We start from the raw sequence: 22,362 nt of genomic DNA, 5'->3' as shown, positions 1-22,362 counted from the left end.
CTAATCATACAAATTGATTAATTGAAAGAAACAATACTACTCCCTCTATTCCTAATTACTTGTCCATCTTTTTCTTTTTTAATTGTTTCTAATTACTTGTCCATTTTGACAAATTAAGAAAGGACAAATATTTTTACCTATTATACCCTCAATTAATTATTTGAAATTGTAAAACTCTTTGAAAATCTTAAGTTTTTAATTCATCCACTTCATAATTAATAGGAGTAAAATGGTAAACTCACTATGTCAATTATTGTTTTCTTAATAGGTGTGTCAATTCAAAAATGGACAAATAATTAGGGATAGAGAGTATAAAAATAGACCTTTGAACTAACCACCATCAAGGTCATAATGTTTTAATCACTAACAAATCATTTAATCTTCAATGTTACTCCCTCCATCCACTTTTATTTGTCATGTTACGTTTTTCGAAAGTCAATTTGACTACTTTTCAAAGTTAAATTAGATTATATTAATTCAATATTTTAAACAAAAAATTAGATATTCAAAAATTATACGAAAAGTATTATAAATTGCATTTTTTTTGCATATCAATATGATAAAAAAAAATACATCATAAAATGTTAGTTTAAATTTTTATAGTTTGACTTTAAAAAGGAAACTATGACAAATAAAAGTGGATGGAGGTAGTATTTCTTAATCTTCTTTCCTTTTTAGCATTTGCTCATATTCTTACACTTCCTTTATTTTTTTTCTTTTCATACAAGTTGATGCAAAAAAACAAAAAAAATCTTATTTTTTCGTTTTTTTTTTTTTGTTGCACTTATAACGAAACAATGATCAATTATCAAAGCTAATCATAAAAATTGATTAATGGAAAGAAACAATACTATAAAAATAGACCTTTGAACTAACCGCCATCAAGGTCATATATTATAATCACTATAAACACATTTAATTTTCATCGCTATATTATTTAATCTCCTTTCCTTTTTAGAATTTCCCCATATTCTTGCCCTCTTTCTTTGTTTTTCCTTTTCGATACAAGTTGAGATACAAAAGCAATCGATTTTTTTTTTGTTTCATTTGCACTAACGAAGTAGTTGTCAATTCGATTATCTCAAGAATTGTGTCACTTATCTCCGCAAATCATAAATGATATACAATAGTTATAGAAAAGGGAAAATAGAAAAATACGCACAAAAATGATGAAAATGATAGTACCACGTAGGGATTAGCAAATACAAAGGAAAATATTCCACATGAGGGCAATTGAATATATACACTGTATATGCATCATTTTTTTTTTGAATGAGTTGGTCACATGTTACGACATAATATACCTCTTCGTCTCAAATAAGTTGTTGTGCATGATTCGTTTCTCAAGGGTCAAACTATGTAAACTTTGATTCTCATAACAGAGCTAGTGTATGTAGAGTTTGAAGGGTCAGTCGAACCCAAAAGCTTTCGTTTAAACTTTGTATTTTTGTTAACAAGTTCATTAAATATGTACAAAATATTTAGTTTAGAACCCAGTAACTTAAAAGAACTATAATCATGAATCCATAAGCTTCACATTCTGGCTCCACTTTTGGCTTTGACCAATATTTAAAATGTATTTTTTGTCAAATTGGCATGAGAAAACTTGCACAATTGTTGTATTTTTCTTATAGTTTTTGAACATTCAAATTTTAATTATAAAATATTGAGTTGATCTAATCTAACTTAATTTGGAAGATTAATAAAATGGACTCTCGAGAAAAGCAATATGAACAACAAACTGAAGACGGATAGAGTATATATCAAAGTAGATAGATGTCATGTTCTCGCTCGACTTAAAATATATCAAACTAGATAGATGCCATACCTCGCTCTACTTAAAATATATCAAATTAGTAGATAGATGTCATGTTCTCCCTTGACTTAAAGGATATAACAACTAGAGTTATTTTTCCTTGCCACATTTATTTATTTTAGTTTCCAATCCAGTGTTCGATATTCGCAGCCCGATTATATGAAGAGATACACATCATACAATATAATGATTTGTCTTTTATGATGTTGAGTTTCACGTTTAAGGAAATTTCAATTTAAATGGCTAACTACTTATTGTTCAACTTGAAACATTAATTTAAATGAAAAGTTTTGTTATGAAAAGTACAGTTGATCACTTAAGTCTATGAGTAGCTAGCATGTGACCACCTTGGCTAGATGAGACATATTCCCAATATATAGTTAGTAGACACTTCATTTTCCACTATGTATTATTAGAGTAGACTTTAATTGTAACTTTTATAACTAGCTATGGGAATAAAAGGAAAACATCATGTTCATTTGTCTTTGAATATTAGGTATATGCACATGAAAAATAATGGTAAGAGAGAGCTATAGATCCCAAAGAAAATAATTCATGTGCGTTGCTCTAGTACTATAGTAGTTGTTATTTTTAAATAGATTTGGTCCATTAAATTTGGAATATATATTATATATATGAATTTAGAAGATGATTTTATAAAATAAAATAATTGAGAAAAATATCAAAAAAATCACAAAAAAGATAAATAAAATCCTTGTCCTGTTGGCCATTGAGAGGTGCCACGTCACTTTTTTTTATCTAGCTTTATATATATATATGATTTGGAGTACAATTGATATGTCTTTCAAATTAAATATTGCTGTCACTCCCATTTATGTCTAACCATCATGGATGGTCTCAGCTCTATCGGTACTCTCTCTTTTTGGGGAAAAAAAAACAAAACTAATTCAATCTTCGATATTTGTATTAAAATTTTGATTAATCTGATAAATGACGTCGTGTATCTCTCATTCAAAGGGGAATACATTTTATCATGTTTAGAGTTTAAACTAGAAACCTTTAATTAAGAATGGAGAAATTCTATCCATCCCACCATAATCTTTGACGATAGTTATCGGTCCTTCTTTGTGTTAGACTCAACGACCAATGTGGCTATCTCCATCTAAAAGATAGAGAAATCACACATTCAATTCATTGGCTCAAATATATTATTCCAATATTTATCAACTCTCAACACGCTCCTGATCACGTTAAGTCTATTTTTCATGGGGCCATTTGAGAAATAATCATAACTCTTTTTTAAAAAATAGGAAAACTTACATAAATCTCATAGTTCCGGGGCTAATTATTTAGATACACTCTAGTTTGCAATATTATAAATCTCATCAGATTTTGGTGAGACCAGATACGTCCAGATACATATATCAATCTCAGAGTACATGGGTCAAAATTGAGTGTAATTTGTTCTACATACACTCTATCCAATTAGATTCACATGTATCTGGGATACATAGACAAATCTCGTTCGGTTCTCTCCCATCTCGCTCGCCACTCTCCTATGTATCTGGTGTCACAGATACATGTGAATGACACCAGATACATACAGATACACTTGAATCACACCAAATACATGTATCTAGTGTGTATCTAGTGTGATTCCCATATATTTGAGATATATGACCATCTTCCTCCCCATCTCGTTCATCTTCCTCCATATCTCGCTCGCCTCTTTCCCTATTTTAGTATATATGGTATCAAAAATATAAGTATCTAGGTGTATCTTTCTCAATATACGATAGAAAACTCTTAATTAGTGATAAGATACGTATGTATTTAAAAGTATAGGTAGAATTAATATATATGGTATGCTTTATAATAAGATAGTTTTTAGTCAGTATAATCACTATATAATTTATATATAATCAGGTATGCATTTAGACTTTAGTATACACTCGTTACACATTGTATACACTAACACCGCTCTCACATAATTTTGTTCGTCCGCTTCACTTCTGTAATGGATAAAATAGATTTCGAATCCATGATACAATTTTCTTGTAATATCGATTTAGCAACCACTACAAAGGATTACGACTATACACACGTAAGCCAACACTTTAAACTTCTCAAATATTTTTCTTTCTCATTAGGCGGTCAAGACTTGAACTAGTAATTTTTTATCTACTCTTATACTGTGATAAAGTGTGTGATTGTTTCAATTAAAATCGTAAGTTGTTCAATAGATCTACTCATTCTTAATTGACCAATTTTATCCAATACAACCAAAATTTTCAATAAATGCATCATTTCTCCAATAAGACCTAAAGAAATAATAGTATATAATTAGTACTGAGTACGAGATGGGAGTTATTGCGCCAAAGATGATTAATGTCTATAAAATGTTTGTTGGTGGTTCATTTTTGCTTTCATTGCTGGAATCATCATTTGTACAAAGTGGGTGAATCTATACTTAAATGATATACACAAAAATTGGCATAATTTAATTTTGTGTTGGTGGATTCATGTCAGTTTTTGGACCCCCATACTTTTCTTCATTCCACATATAATTATTAAATGCAATATGTTTATGAGTTCTTACTAAAAAAAAAGTTCTTAAAAACCATGTGCTCATTTTTTATTAAAAGTGATGACAATATTAGGATTTGAAATTTATGAATTTCGGAGTAAGACAAATACATAGTAAGCCAAAAGTATTGGATTCGATCAAATTCCACCGACACTCTCCCTTTGCTCCTATTGAAAGGCATATCTTGGAGTAAAATTTTGGGGTGACAATAAATAAAGAGGAAAATACTTATGTCAATTTAAATTGGGAAAATTCGCAGTTAAGCAAATTTATATAGTTATACTATTTAATTAGTCATCATATTTATAGTTTTCTATAATTATCACTCGCGACTAACATTAATTATTAATTATGTGGGTTGATTTTGAGTTTGTATAATTAGTCACGTTTGTATAATTTGCCATAATTGTATAATTCGCAACTAACAATTCTTTGTTTGATTTGTATTTGTATACGATAGTTTGTATTTGTATAGATGATGTCGGTTTTTCAGTTTTATCACCATATATATTCAATCTTTTTTTGTATAGCTTTTTAAAGTTTGCATATACGTGTAGTTTTTGGATTTTGTATAATATAATTTATATAATGTAATTTTTATAATATAATTTGTATCACTGTTTAAAGTTCATATGTTTATGTTTGTATCAATTCGTTATTTCGAGTTTAATTATATTTGTATAATTTCAGACTTTGTATTACTCAATTATACAAAAACATGTGAATTGTACAAACGTACCCGCGAATTATACAAATTATTTTCCTATCTCGCTCGCATCTCTCCTTCCTCTCCCAATCTCGCTCGCCAGATATACAAATACATAAGTATACCAGTTACATATATACAATTATCAACCGATATACATATACAATTCACATCTCTCCCACTCTCTGCCCTCTCTCTCTCACCTCTCTCCTCCCTCTCCCAATCCCGCTCACCACTCTCCTCCCTATAACATGTAGCTATGAATCGTAATTAGCAAACTATAGCAATAAAGCATAATTAAGCTATTTTTGAGTGACTATATGCGAAAATTCCCCATCTAAATTTAAGACGAGATGTGAAATATCCAATGTTAAATTTTATGAGTTTAAATGCAAAATATTATTCCATGTAATCCCATCTAATTTTCTTATCATGATGTCAGCAAGTGTAACAATACAATTTATCTTATCTAATTGCTTTTAAGTAATTCGTGGAAGCAACAAGAGGCTAGTATATTCATCACACTACAACAAAAATAATTTTTAGCGGTAATAAATATACATATAAAAAAATAGTGCTAAAATATTTATCGACATTAGTTAATATTGTCATCATGTTTAATATTGTTATAGGCTTTTGAAATATTTATAAAGCATTATTAATTGCTTCTAAAAATATATTTAACAACACTTAAGTTATTATCATCAACTGATTGTTGTTAAAAAAATTATTTTTGGTGTAGTGTGATGATTCATGTGAAGGGAACATAATTAACAACAAGGTCACAAGCTAGTAAAAACAATCCAATTATCTGATATATTTGTTATTAGAAAACAGATACAAATATTTATTTTAGAATAGAATGTTTACGTCATATTTTAATGGAATGCGATCCTTTTCTAAATCTTATTAACGCAATTTTGTTTGTGATACTGTCAACTTCTTTTAACTAGAAAAAGAAAAGTCGACAACTTTTATTTTATTTTTCCTCAAAACTCTGCATTTTTATGCTTTTTTTTAAAAAAGTTTTCTTCTTTTATTATTCACCATGTCCTATCTATTTTTACTTTATTTATTCTATTTAGAAGAAAAACGAATAAAGAGTAAATGTCAATCGTTTCTATCCCCTTTTTTCTTTTTTTGCTTTTTACATTTATCATATTATTTAATTATATTACAAATTATTTATTCAAGTCGCAGAATGAAAAGCTAGTTATAACCCAAATCTCAGAAGAGAAAAATATAAAAGCCGGCCACTATGAGCTATTATTTTAATTCATAAAGTCAATTGATTTTCAACTTCAATATAAAGGTATCAAGAAATTAAAAGGGAATATATTAGTCAAAATAAAGGATTCTATCGAAAGTATAATCCACGTCTTTAGCCTTGAACTAGAATAATAAGTAGTTATAATTTCAAGGGATAATTGTCTGATATATCCTCGATTTTGTCATTTAAAATTGAAGTATCCTCGTTATAAAAATGACCACATATATTTTTATCGTTGCACAAATAATTCACATATACTCCTATCATCACAAAAATGGCTCACATATATCAAACATTAAATAGCATTATTTTAATCGTCTTGTTGCCCGTAAAAACAAGTTTAACTAACTACTAAATCTGCAAAGCTCTTAGGATGTTTTCTGTGGAATCATTATTCTTTCATATTATGTTATATTATATATCTTCTATAATTATATTTCACTATAACAAAGACTATTAAGATGGTATCAATGCTTTAGTCTTTACCACTTTAATTTATTTGTTTTCTAACAAGTAGACTACTTTTTCTTTCCACTATTGTTACCTGTTATGTGCAGAAAACTCTTTTGTATTTTTCATCAAATATCTACAAAATTAAAAATAAAAATTGAGAGTTGTTTTAGTGTTTAAAATTGTCTTTCTTTGGATGCAGTAGAACAGGGAGCAAAAGAAGTAGGTACCAAATAATAATGGCTCTTTGCGTCATTTAATTTGTAGCCATTTATATCACTACTGAAAAGTTTTCAAATTTGGTAAAACTTAACATGGATCATTAATTTCAAGAACACTGGAGGTGAATTTGATAATGATGATTTCAGAATATATTGGTACAAATTATGTGGGGATCTTTCCAATTTTTATACTTTGTGAAAAGTGGCCATTCTTATATAAGGAACATATAATTTTATCTTCTTTTTTAAAAAAATAAAAGACCATCTTTTATTTAAATGGTTAAAAGATAAACATAATTTTATGGTCAAACACATACACAATCTCTTTAACGTGTGCATTTTGGTGCTTCTAATCCTCCCACTTATCAATAAGAGTTGTGGTGGAGTGGTAAGTACTCCGTCATTCTTACCCAAAGGTTTCAAGTTCGAGTCTCTTGGGTACGAGTCGCCTATGTTAGAAAGCACTTTCCTCCCAATGTGGGCGCGAATCCAAATTTAATCGAACTTCAATGTGGATATTAGACATTGGATGAAAAATTTTAAAAATCGGTTCACCTCTTAAAATCAAGAAACTATACTACTATCTCGGTTCACTTTATTTGTCTACTGTTCCAAAAATAAATTTTCACGCAGTTGTCATTTTTACATAACATGAAACAACATTTTTTCTTTTCATGATTTACTCGTAACATTAATTACTTACTCTTAAAACTTAATATCAAACATTTATTAATAGGAATAATTTGTGATAAAGTAGCCATGTCAATCAATATTTTCTATGTCAAATCCGAATATAACTAATAACAGTGAACGAATAAAATATATTTTAGAAATTATATCATTCGTTCGGTTTCTCGTTACATCAGTTTGTCCAATTTTTGCCACGATAAAAATAATAATTGGATAACACAGGAAATATTTAGTACAAAAATGGAAATGGATAACAACTTGTTGGGGTGCATTAATTATGTTGGTTTATTTTTTATACTGATAGATTTAAAATCTGGCCACAAAATATCATGTTACTACTATTTAAAACATTATCCAAATTAAAATAAAGGCAACATTATCCAAATTGAAATAATTGCAACAGAAAAATACCTTTTTGTTTTTTTACTTTTCGAAAGGTTCGATATCCACTTATATTAGAAGTTCGATTAATACGAATATAATCTTCAATTAAAAATAATTAAATATTTATCACTCGATCACAATATTTTTTATCAACAAATCTCTATCTAGCCAAGTCAACGTATTTAATTTATTCCTGCTAAATTAGTCTGCATTCAATTTTTATGAGCTATTTGGCCACAAGGAAAAATCAACTCTTTCCCCACCACACAAGTTTCACATATTTAATTTTGAAAGTTGAGCAAAAGGATTTAATTTCATTTAATTTAACATATCGTAGCAGGTTGTTTATTTTATTTTGGAGGTAACTCTAAATTATTTCTAATTACTACGAGTAATTACTTATAATTATTTTTTAAACTGTACAATTTGTTTCTATTTCCCCTTCCCTTGTCCATAAGCTAGCTAACTTAAAGACTTATTCAAAATTTGTAATTATGACTTTCTATTGCATTTTCGTAATAATATAAACTACCATGATTCATAATAAGATATTTATGCAAAAGTTATTGATTCCTATGGATTTAGTTTATACTCTACATTCTCCATTGAGCTTCCACACCTCAAATATTTTTTAAAAAAAAGATTCACTCTCATTCAAGTCATCAAGTGCCTCACATTGATTTATGTATTATTAATTGTCTATTAAAAAATAGGTGAATCATCAAGATTCCTGCAACATAAAATTAATTAAAGATTTCTGTCTAGTAATTACAGTAATTACCAAACCCAACTTAAGTATGGAGCTATGCTTTTTTAAAATTTGGATCCACCAAATATAATATTAATTTCATGTAGAATCAAATTTTACAAAATGCCTCTTTTAGAAGGGCGGCTTTTTAACCTTTTGCCTTTTTGTAAATGGACCACCTTTATTTTTTTGGTGTCTGCTAACCATGTGTATCAAGAATCAGATGCTAGTGTGTACATTAATTTGTTAGGATTGTTTGGTTGGGAACAATTATTTCAAAATTAATAATGATGGTATTAGAATATTAGAATTAATATTGACAAAATTATTTAGTGGATACATTTATATTTATTTATATATATTTGATTGATTGGACTAAAAAAGAAATATAATATGAAATTTGTATTTGAGTTTAAACTAGATAAAGTGGGAAAAGCAAATCATTTTCAATTTTAATCTCAGATATGCATATATAGAGGATTTTTGGAAGTATAGCTTTGGAGAAGAATAAATGTGACATTTTGGTATTTGATCACAGGATTATATTATTGTCCTATCTGATGTTTGAGATAAAAATAACATCATATAGTTATTTAAATAATTCTGAAATTACAAGTCTCAAAAAAAAAAAAATCCTACTAAACGAAAAATAATTTAACTAATTTCAAAATTATAATTCTTTTATTCCTCAAAATCAAACGATGGAAAAAATATTTACTAAATTCTTAATTTATAGTACTCTATTACGTAAGCAAAAAAAAAAGATGCTTCTTGTTTGTCATGATTGACCATTGGTGTAAGCTTTCTTCTTTTTTTTTATCGATGTTTAGAGTCTGCATTGGAGCTCCAATTAATTTTGAATAGGACAATGCAGGGCTCAGTCGGAAATGACACTTTCAACATAATTTTCTCCATACCTAAACTTCGAATTTAAGACTTCTGATTAAGAGTAGAACAGTCTCATCACTCCACTACAACCTATGTCGGTCATTTGGTGTCAAGCTCATAGATAAACCTGACAAAGATTTTAGATTAAACATTTTTTTAACATATTAATAAATGTAACTTGTTTATTAAAGTAATTAATTAATCCATTATTCACGTGGTGTATCATGACAAATTTGTATTTTCAATATCTAATGTTTTGACTTTTGTCGGCTTCAATAATATGAAAGAAAAAAAAAACTATTTACAAATCAATACGTGGATGAATAATTATTAATTAATCTGTTTATTCAGCTGTATTTCTTCCAGATATTTCGGGAGATAAATGCATATATTAAATATTAAAAAAAAAATATATATATATATATACATAAAGCATTTTAATTTTAAAGATGAATCATTTTCAAACTTTTTTTAAACTAAAGTTCGGGGTTTCGTATGTTCAACATCACTATTTGTAGTCCACGTGATTTTTGTTTAGTCTCTTGTAAATAGTACTAAAAGGTTGATCGATGTTTGGATCGCGATTTAAAATTGTGGCTTGGACCAATGAGAGGTACTAGTGATAGCTGACCAGGCTTTAAAAAGAAGAAGATATTAAAGAAATAGTGTCAGTCGTGATCAATAACGTCATTGATTCCCAAATGAACGATCAATGATGAATGTTTGTTAATCATCAATGATTAAAATGAAAAATAGTAATCAATCTCTATATAGAGGGTTTTTCTCACCTAATAAGCTAGTCTTTAGATTGATATAAGAATATGCCAATCAACGCTTGATTTGTGACTAGAGTCATGGACTAGACCCAGGAAGAGGTGGTAGTCGTGACCAACTTATGCCCCAAAATAAAATGATTGAGTAGTTAAACAAGTTGTGTCAATCATGATCAATGAAGTTGTTGATTTCTAAATTATAATATATTAATCATCCCTCGTTAATTAAAATAGTACTCATATGTTTATATTATCCCTCAAATAGGAGCGGATTTAGTGAATAAGCTATGAGTTCATCTAATATAATAAATATGTGAAACTTGTGTGTGGTAGGCAAGGATCGTTGATTTTTCCTCATGGATAGATAGAGACTTGTTAAAATTCCCACACAAGAAATCATATAAAAGATATATCACATATACCAAAAACTTTATATAAGTATATATTGTAGCAGAATGATAAATATTTATTTTTTAATTTAAGGTTTTAAATTCAAAGCCTCAATATAGAATTAATTTTGTGAACGAACATTTTATCCTAACTATGAATTTTTCCAACATATATTCAAATTATTTGGATTTCAAAATAGATATTGAACGTCAGATGAAAAAAAAAATTAAAAATATTGAGTACATATATTATGTATCAACGTTAAAGGGGAAGATTTTTCTGTTGCCTTTATTGTAATTTGGATATATAATGGTTTTAATAGTAGTAACATGATATTTGTGGCCAGCTTTTAAATCCATTATTTTATTATCAAAAATAAACCAATCATAATTAAAGCAATTCCACAAGTAGTTATCTATTTCCATTTTTGTACTAAAGTATATTTCATGTGTTATTTCAATTATAACTTGTTAGCTTAAATAAATGTTTTTGGGATGTTATTTTCATACTTATAACTTACTGAACATTAGAAGATACGTAAAAAAAATTTATTTCTTTTCTAAAAAAATATTTATCGTGAAAAACATGTTTCTTCGTACCAGACATACCCTTAAAGTTTATTAATTCTTATAACAACCTCGAATTATTACTATCATCTAAAAAATTAAATAAGATCCCCACATTTGTACCAATTCTGAAATCATCATGATCACCCCCACTGTTCTTGAAATTAATGATCTATGTATTAATATTTTTACCAATAATATTTCACAGTTAGCATGTGCAAATTTGCAAACTTTGCAGAAGTGATGGAGGCAATATATATGGCTACAAATTAAATAACACAAAAATAACAATTATTGGTACTTTTTTGGCTCTCTGTGATATACAGAACTGCATAAAAAAGAAAGCCAAATTTTAACACTAAAAAGAACTCTCAATTTATTTTGTATATTTAGTGAAATATTCAAAGGAGTTTTCTGCACTTAACAGGTAACAATAGTGGAAACAAAAAGTGGACTTGTTAGAAAACAAACCAATTAAAGTGGTAAAGACTAAAGTATTGATACCATTTTAAGGATTGAAGACGAAAAAGTTTAATAGTATTCTGTCCGTTTTAATTTATTTATCCTATTTTGAATTTTTGACTCAATTACAAAGTTTATTAGAAAGTAATTAAAGAAAATTGTTAAATCTTGTTGGTCTTTAAGTTAAAATATGTCAAAATGTCTTTTTATCAAACAAGTCATGAGTATAATTGTAATTAGAGAATTACTAAAAAAAACAGAAACATTTTTTCTTGAATTGAATCAAAAAGAGTACTAGTTTTACTAAAAAATTAATACTATCAAACCATTTTATAACAATGTAATTTATTTAGATATTGTTTTAATTATTATAATAAAATATTATGATAAAGAACATATAATATAAGGCGACATGCAAGAGCGGTTCTACATAAAACATGCTAGCAGTTGGCTAGTAAATATAGTTGAAATTAAAGAATCGCTAAAAATAAAAAAAATTAAATTAAATAGACTAAACAGAAAAATAGGATAAATAAATTAAAATAGATAGAATAATAGTTTTACCAAAAAAACTAATGCAATCAAACCTCTTGTAATGATGTCATTTGTCTAAAAAAAAATTGATAGCTATAACAAATATTATTATAAAAAGCATATAATATAACGTAACATGAAAGAGCAGTTCCGCATAAAACATCCTAGCAGTTGGCAAGTAGAAAGAAAACAATTAACTCATCAGAAGAAGTTGACAAACTATGGTGTCTCAACAGTATTTTGAGGTCATTCCTATCTATACTATCTAGTTTTCGTCCCAACTCTTAATACAAACAAAATATTTATTTAAGATGTAATTTATTTATTTTTAAAAAAATGGCTTTTACTAGCTAGGAAGTTTGTAGATTTGGCAGTTGGTAAAACTTGTTTTTTACATACAACCAGACGATTATTCATTGCATGTTACTAAATAGCGTTATTTAATGTTCGAATTCACTTAGTATAAAAACTATATATTTTGTAAAAATATTGTCTAATTGAGGAAAAATTACACCCACGTAATTGGAGCTGTTAATATATTTAAAAAGCAAAAACGAAAGAAGAAAAAAAAGGTGGTAAAGATAGAATAATGCCTGACATTAAACTCCTTATTCGATTTTCCTACTAATGGATAGAAGAAATAAAAAAGAAAAAGTGAATACAGTAAAAAAATTAAATTACATAAAGACAGGACAGGCCACAGGGTGAATAATAAAAGAAGATGAATAATTAAGGACAAAAAAGCATAAAATGCAGAGATTTAAGAAAAAAGAAAAAAAAATGACGACTTTTTTTAGTCATTATTAGAAGCTGACAGTAATTCTTAATAAAACTAGAAACCTAATTATTTAAAATGTTCACTATAAAACTAAAACTTAATTTCTCTCTGTATGATATTTGCGGTTTACTAAAATTTGATAATACAATAATAATAGTGTTATTTAACGAAAGTAGATGTAGTGCCCTCCAAAAAGAACGAAAGTAGATGTAGTGCCCTCTAAAAAGAACGAAAGTGAAGTGGGATGGTATGGGATGAAATGAGATGAGGAGTTTGAGGTGCATTCATACGTATATGTAGACAGGTGAGGTGGAGAATGATCACATTCGAAAAAGAGGTTCAAAGAAAGGATTTGGGGAAAGAGAGGCGAACGTCAAAATCAATTTGCATTAGAATAGTCTACGAGACAAAATAAACAAAGCACAAGTCGAATTCTTATAAAACAATTATAACTCTCTGACTAGGACCAACTCAGACTAACAAATAAGATCTTATATCCAACTAAATAAAAGATAAGATTCCTCTAATAGTAATATAATACTTTATTGTCAACTGAAAGATTAAAAGGCATTATTGTTAAACAAAAGATAAAGATGAAGATAAATTCAAACCTAACAATTTATTTTCTCATACTACTAAATATTTTTTTTTATACGTTTCCTAAGATGCATCGGATGGTTTGATCTCTTCTTACCTGGAATTCTATTCATGAATTGTATGAGAGTTATGATTCGTAGTTAAGTTGGAAGTATATACAACACGAATAATCGAAAAGTTGAAAGAAGCGTTCTCTTTCTTGGAATCAAAGCAAATTTAGTATTTCCTCCATTTCATATTAATTGAATTGTTGAGACATTTTTTATTTTTCAAATTAACTTAGTTGTTCAATTTTTAAGACTACTTTTAAAATGTTTTTCCAATTTTACCCTTCATTAGTTAGTATTGGAATTAGTTATTTTAATCATAATTTTGATAATAATTAATGAGGGTAAAAATGGAAAGTTAAGCCTAATTTATGTCTTAATATTCTTTTCTTAAAGAGTGTGAAACACCTCAACAATTTAATTAATATAAAATGGAGGGAGTAACAAAGAAGTCAATAGTCATATGGAGAGGCAAAAACAATGAAGAAAGAAATAACAACGACAATAATAAATACCACGATAAATATTCACCCTACAACCTTTAGTCCAAATTGAGTGAATTGTTAAGATATATTGACCTAATTCCCTTCATATTTTTTTACCAAAATTTATATTCTCAATGAGCTACGTGTGTATTATGTCTAGTCTAAAGTTCAATAATATTTGATATAATAACTTAAAATCATATAGATAAGATTGTGACCTTGTCCTAAAAAAGTTGTTTTTATTCACAAGGATCATATGATGAATACTCACCTACTAGGATTTAGATTAGTTCAAATCCAGTTATGATTAATTTAATAAACTCTTACTTAATTAAGGATGCAATGCAGTACTTTAAACTTTATATTATCATAATTACTAAAAACTCGATTGATTGATCTTTTCTCATTTAACGTCTTAAAAATAACGGTCTTGCATAAGATATTTTTTAATAAAGTTGATTATACAAATCACTAAGCTATGAAGTAGTCAAACGTAATCAACTAAATAGAAAACCTTACATGTACTTTTTTAAAATTATAACCGCGAGGACATGAATAAGTCAAACCTTTAGTGGATATAATATATGTATAATTTATATATAATATGTATATATAATCGATGTAATTTATATATAACTTCTATAAAAATAATAATTAACAAATTCGACCGACTGATTGCGTAAAATTCCTAATAATATTTCCATTATTTTTTCTTTTAAACCCCTTGATTCTTGCAATGAGGATCTTGGGTATAAATTATCCTGAGAATAATTCAATATATCTTTTGCATCACCACCTAATTAAATCAATTATTTTCAAATGTTAATTTTATAACATTGTCATGCAATAATTAGTTGCTTATAAACAACATTATCATTATTAAGAATGAGCATTGTTAATTGTCTTTTTGTTGTTGATATCTCTTTAGAGGCATTATATTAGTGAATAATTGTACAAGATTAATTTTCTAACACACCAAAAACAAGAGAGAGAGATTCATTAAAAAAAAAAAAGTTTGAACACCGTTGAGACAGCACTATACTCTTAATTTTCTAATTAATCCCTCAATCACAATTAATTTTAATAAAATAATAAAGTAAGAAGAAATGTATAAAGGGGAGGCCCCATTTCTCAGTGAGCTCTTAAGTCACAAAAACATCAACATTTCATTAGATGACGTACTAGCAGAAATTAAATTAAATTAAATTAAATTAGTATATACGAGTATATAGTATCAATTATTATCCTCGCTGGAAAAAAAAGGTCCGCATGTATTATTCCTAATATAATTAACATATACACTACACAGTTTTTTGAAATAGTTACTTCCTTCGTTCAATTTGTTTGACTTAATTTTTTTTAATTCATTAAAAAGCATATTATTTTAGAAGTTTTTAAATTTTAACTTTTCACGATATGTTTAATATCCAAAAAATTAAAAGCATTTTGGTATATTTAATACTCCATATCCTTAATTTATTTTTAGTTTTTTTAAAATCCAAAATAACTTACAGCTGCTACAATCTCTGTCATAGCGTCTGTCTTTCGGGTAAACACTTTGGGTTCACTGAGTAAACCGTAAATCGTAATAGCCTGCAAACCTAGGAAATGTAAACCTAAATAAATTCTATGCGACAGACTCGACTAATCAGGCAATAAGAGAGATTAATCTCGGGATACCTATGTAAATGACCACCCCCAAAATTTAAAAAAAGTTATTTAGTTTTTAAAACTTCAATCTATATCAAGTTAAAATACGTTAAACAAATTATACAAAGGAATGTAAAAAAACCAAAACCAAAAACCAATCTTGTTTCAAGAATTTAGTGGCCACAAGAAAGATAAGTGAAAAAAGTGTTCCAATAAACTCCTTAAAGAGTAAAATTAATTACAGATTTTGCCATTGTCACGGGCTTTTGTCTCTGACTATGAGGTACAAGTGAAAGTTTTATCATCCTTCTCTTAAATTAAAATAAAAAATAAATAAAAAAGTTTTTATAGGAGAGATAAAAAGAGAGGAATAATTAAAATAATGGCACACATGAGAGTATTACTATTTTGAAGAGTTGAGTATCACAAAAAGTTGCAGAAAAAATTTATTACATAAAACAAAAACAAAATAAATAACGCGTTGTTCACAATTCATTTGAAACCAAAAAAACGTACCATCAATGTGCATATTTTTACGCGGCTTCTGTGCCTTATCTGTCACTAAATTTAGCTTCAAAAGCCCCCACCCTCAAAATAAGAACTTAACGTGTGTTTAAGTTATGTATTATTGTTGGTATAAAAGAGTTTTACGCGATTATATTATTGTTATTTGTTATAACACGTAACATGTCATATTTTTTAAAATTAGGGGTGTATTTGGTACAAGATTCATTCACTAAGTTTCGCCCCATTTTCTTGAAAAATATGTTTTCTTTGACTTTCTTGTGAGGTTTGATAAGTAAAAAATAATGAGGGAGAGGGTGGGGGTGGGGGAATTGGTGGTGGGAGGAAATAATATGTTTGAAATATCGCTTATGAAACTTATTTTTCAATACAAATATCATTTCTTTGTTTAAAAAAAAAGAAGAGAATTTGACCAATCAAATATAGAAAAAATTGAAAAAGTACTACGTACCAAACAAACCCTACATATTCCACATTTTAAGGAGACTCACAAGCATACATCTTTTGATAATCTAATAACATAGAAAAAATTCATGCTATAATTTTCTTTATTCATTTTTATTTGTCAAATATTTTTAAAATATATTTTTATATTTACTTATAACTTTTAAATTATCAAAATATGGATATTAATTATTATTTCTTAAAAGTCGTACAAAATCTAAGTAAACAAGTAAAATTGAATCGAATGAATAATTTAAAAAAAAAGAAAAGTAACCATGCTTTTATTGCAAGGTAAGGGGGTTGGTTCTTGGTGTGGGGTGGGTTCCCAATGTTGTAATGCCCTAATGTTTAGGGTAGTCCTCTTTTTAAGCCTTTGCTTGTCTCAATGAATACTCTCAAAGAGGTTCATTAATGTTTTGGAGTTCCCAAAATGCTAATGTCCTCTCTTCAAAACTTTCTTGTCCAACTCATTTTTAATATTACTCATTCCTAGAGATTTCTCTTATAAATAAATGTGAAAATATAAATTGAAATTTGAAATCTTTACTTTGAAGGGCTAAAATGTCAAGGCAAATTACAAAACAAACAACTTGGAGTAATTTTTTTAAAAAGATATGAGTGGTCCACATCAGGAAGCAGATATAAACAAAGCAAAAGCTCTTTGTTTACTAAAATGTGTAACAAAAATCCTTCTCAAAACTATGTGATTACTCAAGAAACCAAACCCTCTACTACATATTGTACTACTCCCTCGTTTCATATCACTCGACCCTTGTTGACCTAATACATCCTTTAAAAAACAATTAATTATTTTATTATTAATAATTTGAAATACTAAATTTAATTATTACACGACGTTACATAATTATTTAATATCAAGAATAATATAGAAAGAAAATAAAAAACTCTCTTGAAACATCTATTGAAATAGAAAATAGTGATTGTTTCACCTCAATCAAATATCTTATGTTCGAGCGCTAATCTTGTTGAGAGTACTACTTTCGAATGGGTCTTACAATACGCGATTTAAATTTAAGAGAAGCTTCAATATGAATTTCGGATAAAGAGTGGAAAACAAAAAAACAAAAAAGTAAGTAGTGATAAATAGTGTTTAAACTACAAAGGGGCAAGAACTAACCCCACACTCCATCATCCTCTCTATTTTCTACTATACTCTTTTAGAACCTTCTACTATAAATTATGTGCCTCCAACCAAACCTCCCCACCAACATTCTACTCTTCACCTTCTCTCTCTTTCTATCTGTTACACACCAAAGAAATGCACACTAAAATTCTTCTTCCTTCTTGCATCTTACTACTTTTGTTCTCACTACCATCCTTCAATGTAAGTAACAATCTTCAACTCATCTATTTCAACTTCTTGAACTAATCTTGATTTGTCACAAAGATTGTACCTTTATATGTACCCACTATGTGTCAATTAAGTAATCTTGATTTTTGTCATAATAATTGTAGCTTTATGTACCTCACTAAGTGTCAAATGAAGTAATCTTGATTTTGTCTAAAGATTGTATTTTTATGTACTCATGGGGTAGGTGTCAAATGAAGTAAATCTTGATTTTGTCATAAAGATTGTAACTTTATGTATTGATGGGGTTTTGGTGTCAATGCAGGTTGTTGTAGCTGGAGATGGTGAATCTGGTAACCCATTTACACCCAAAGGTTATCTGATTAGGTACTGGAAGAAACAAATCTCAAATGAGTTACCAAAGCCATGGTTCCTTCTCAACAAGGCATCTCCATTGAATGCTGCACAATATGCAACTTATACTAAACTTGTTGCTGATCAAAATGCACTCACCACACAACTCCACACCTTCTGCTCTTCAGCAAATCTCATGTGTGCACCAGATCTGTCACCAAGTCTTGAAAAACACAGTGGAGAAATCCATTTTGCGACTTACAGTGACAAAAACTTCACCAATTATGGAACCAATGAACCTGGAATTGGAGTTAACACTTTCAAGAACTACTCTGATGGAGAAAACATCCCTGTAAATTCTTTCAGGCGATACGGTAGAGGTTCTCCCCGTGATAATAAATTTGACAATTATGCCCCTGATGGCAATGTAATTGACCAAAGTTTCAATTCCTATAGCACAAGCACTGCAGGGGGTTCTGGCGAATTCACAAATTACGCGGCGAATACCAATGTCCCCAATCTGCATTTCACTTCCTATTCCGACCAAGGAACAGGAGGTGAACAAAAATTCACAACATACTCACAACAAGCAAATGCCGGTGACCAATATTTCAAGAGCTACGGCAAAAATGGGAATGGTGCTAATGGTGAATTCGTCAGCTATGGAAATGACACGAATGTTCTTGGCTCAACATTTACAAATTATGGTCAGACAGCAAATGGAGAAGACCAGAAGTTCACATCTTATGGTTTCAACGGCAATGTTCCTGAAAATCATTTCACGAACTATGGCGTTGGAGGTAATGGTCCATCTGAAACTTTTACTAGCTACAGAGATCAATCGAATGTTGGAGATGACACGTTCACTACCTATGTTAAGGATGCAAATGGCGGTGAAGCCAATTTCACCAACTATGGTCAATCATTCAATGAAGGTACTGATGTATTCACTACTTACGGCAAAGGGGGTAATGACCCACATATTAATTTCAAAACTTATGGAGTTAACAACACTTTCAAAGATTATGTCAAAGATACTGCCACATTTTCCAATTACCACAACAAAACTTCCCAAGTTTTAGCGTCGTTGACCGAGGTCAACGGTGGTAAAAAGGTGAATAACCGGTGGGTTGAGCCCGGAAAGTTTTTCCGGGAGAAGATGTTGAAGAGTGGTACAATCATGCCTATGCCAGATATTAAGGATAAGATGCCTAAAAGGTCCTTTTTGCCCCGGGTGATTGCTGCTAAATTACCCTTTTCTACTTCAAAAATTGCTGAGCTGAAGAAAATCTTCCACGCCGGAGATGATTCTCAGGTGGAGAAGATGATCGGCGATGCATTGAGCGAATGTGAAAGAGCACCGAGCGCCGGTGAGACGAAACAATGTGTTAACTCAGCTGAAGATATGATTGATTTCGCAACATCAGTGTTGGGTCGAAACGTCGTGGTTCGAACAACTGAGAATACAAAAGGGTCAAATGGGAATATCATGATAGGATCAGTCAAAGGAATCAACGGTGGAAAAGTTACCAAATCAGTATCTTGTCATCAGACGTTGTACCCTTACTTACTGTATTACTGTCATTCGGTTCCTAAAGTCCGGGTCTACGAAGCGGATATTCTAGACCCGAATTCAAAGGCTAAGATCAATCATGGTGTTGCGATATGCCACGTGGATACTTCTTCATGGGGACCGACTCACGGAGCGTTCGTTGCACTCGGGTCAGGGCCCGGGAAAATTGAGGTTTGTCATTGGATCTTTGAGAATGATATGACTTGGGCAATTGCTGATTGAGTGAGAACCAAGAGAGAAAAAAAAGGAATTGAATAAATATGCAAAATTTCTAATTCGGGTTGAACCGGGTGTGTTGCAAGAAGAAGAAAAAAGGTACCACTGGTCTGACTTTTATAGTAATTATTATTATTAATCATTAATTATCATAGTCTTAATTTATATTTTGTGTAATTTTCGTGTAAGTTCCACTTTGCCTTCATTAAGTTTGAATGGCTATCAATTTACATTATTTGTCATGTATCATTTTATTGTTGTCTCATATTTGGGCAAAGTAATGTAGTTATTGCTAGATGATTTGTGCTTTTATTTACTCATACAAAAGAGAAAAATAGATTAACAATATGCACATTAGGGCTAAAACGCTCTTTAAAACAGATTAACAGACAAATCTATGTTGAACATGACTTGAACTCTAGACAATTGATTTCGTTGAGTCTTAAAAGGTACATTCTTGTCATCTATAAAAGTATAAAAAGTAGGTAAAAAAAAAGTTAACTTTGTGACAGAAATGTGATATGCCTCTTTTTGCCTGCTTTTTTTTTTTCTCTTTCTTTTGGTTAACTAATTCTTTGTCCTCTAATTTTCTTCCTATAATAGTAACTTATAACTTCCGTTATTTGGATGTAAAATTGTTATTCTATAGGTTTATCTAACTATCCCTAAGAAGTACTAATTTAAAATCGTCAAGCTTTTCCAATTCCGTTTTCTCGGGATTTTAGCTTTCAATATAGTGGTATAAAAACTTTATTCTAACCATGAATTTTTTATCTTAAATTAACATATTTCTGAGTTCGATTCCTCAAATTCATGGTGAAGTGTGTGGAGTCTCGCTTTTTACGAAAAATGATTCCCTAATATATGGATAGGGAGTAATTTTATACGCTTGTGATGAAACTGTAGGGGTGTTCACGGGTTGGTTTGAGTCGGTTATTGGTCAAAACTAAAATCAAACCAACTTAATCGGTTCTAAAATTATCAAAACCAAATCAAACCAAATATAATATACATTTATCAGTTTGGTTGTTTTCGGTTTTGGTTTGGTTCGGTTATTCGGTTATTAACCATACATAAAAATAAAAGAAACAATTCATTCAAAACGTGAAAAAAGTAACAACAATTCATTCAAACGAAAAAATAGTTAGAATGACTAGCATTACAGAACTTTGGATCATTGAATTTACTGAATAAAATTTCAAAATTCACTATTTTGGCATAGAAGGAAGAGACAATGACATTTTCAGTCGCACAATGAATTTCCATAGACACTCATATACATGAAACCAATAAGAAAAATGTTCTCACCTTGGACATTTTTTCTTTCATAAGTAAATTATAAATAAATTTTGATGAAACATATATAAAATCTATAAAATTGTTTATGAATATAATATATTATGTATGTATAATAATAAAATTTATGTATATAACTTGTTGGTTCGGTTCGGTTATTTCTTCGATTTTTTTCGAACAAAACCATAACCAAACCAATGACTATCGGTTCTTAACAATCTAAAACCAAACCAAATCAAAACCCAAATTAAATCGATTCATTTAATCGATTTGGTTTGATTTTTCGGTTTGGATCGGTTTTTATCCAAACCATGAACATCCCTAGATGAAAGTTAAGTTTTCAAAGAAAACATTTATAATAACTAAATATCAGAAAATAACTTCCTTAAAAAACATATTTTTAAAAAGTAATTTTTGATATACCATATGGTAAAACAGAGTATGGTCAATTTCAACATTAAATTAACCAGTGTAAGAGGTATGACTGCCTGCACAATATTCATTACATCCAATAAAAGAAAAATTGAACACACAACTACCTTCTACTAAATGTGCAGACTAATAAATCAAATTCATAGAATCAAAGAAGATGAAAATAACAAAATCTTACCCACCTTCTTATTACGAGATTTAGAATTATAA

At 29.0% G+C, this 22,362-nt stretch overlaps 1 protein-coding gene across 1 annotated transcript; it reads left to right on the top strand.

Moving 5' to 3' along the window:
• The first annotated feature begins 18,178 nt into the window (after positions 1–18,178).
• On the top strand, positions 18,179–20,673 carry LOC102601700 (polygalacturonase-1 non-catalytic subunit beta). Its single transcript, XM_006365165.2, has 2 exons — positions 18,179–18,317; positions 18,607–20,673. The coding sequence occupies exons 1-2, from the start codon at positions 18,252–18,254 to the stop codon at positions 20,428–20,430; spliced, it is 1,890 nt and encodes a 629-aa protein (XP_006365227.1). The 5' UTR covers positions 18,179–18,251; the 3' UTR covers positions 20,431–20,673.
• Positions 20,674–22,362: the final 1,689 nt, after the last annotated feature.

Source organism: Solanum tuberosum, unplaced genomic scaffold (assembly GCF_000226075.1).
Source record: "Solanum tuberosum cultivar DM 1-3 516 R44 unplaced genomic scaffold, SolTub_3.0 scf00540, whole genome shotgun sequence".
Classification (NCBI taxonomy): Eukaryota; Viridiplantae; Streptophyta; class Magnoliopsida; order Solanales; family Solanaceae; genus Solanum; species Solanum tuberosum.
This window is presented reverse-complemented; position numbering and strand designations above follow the sequence as displayed.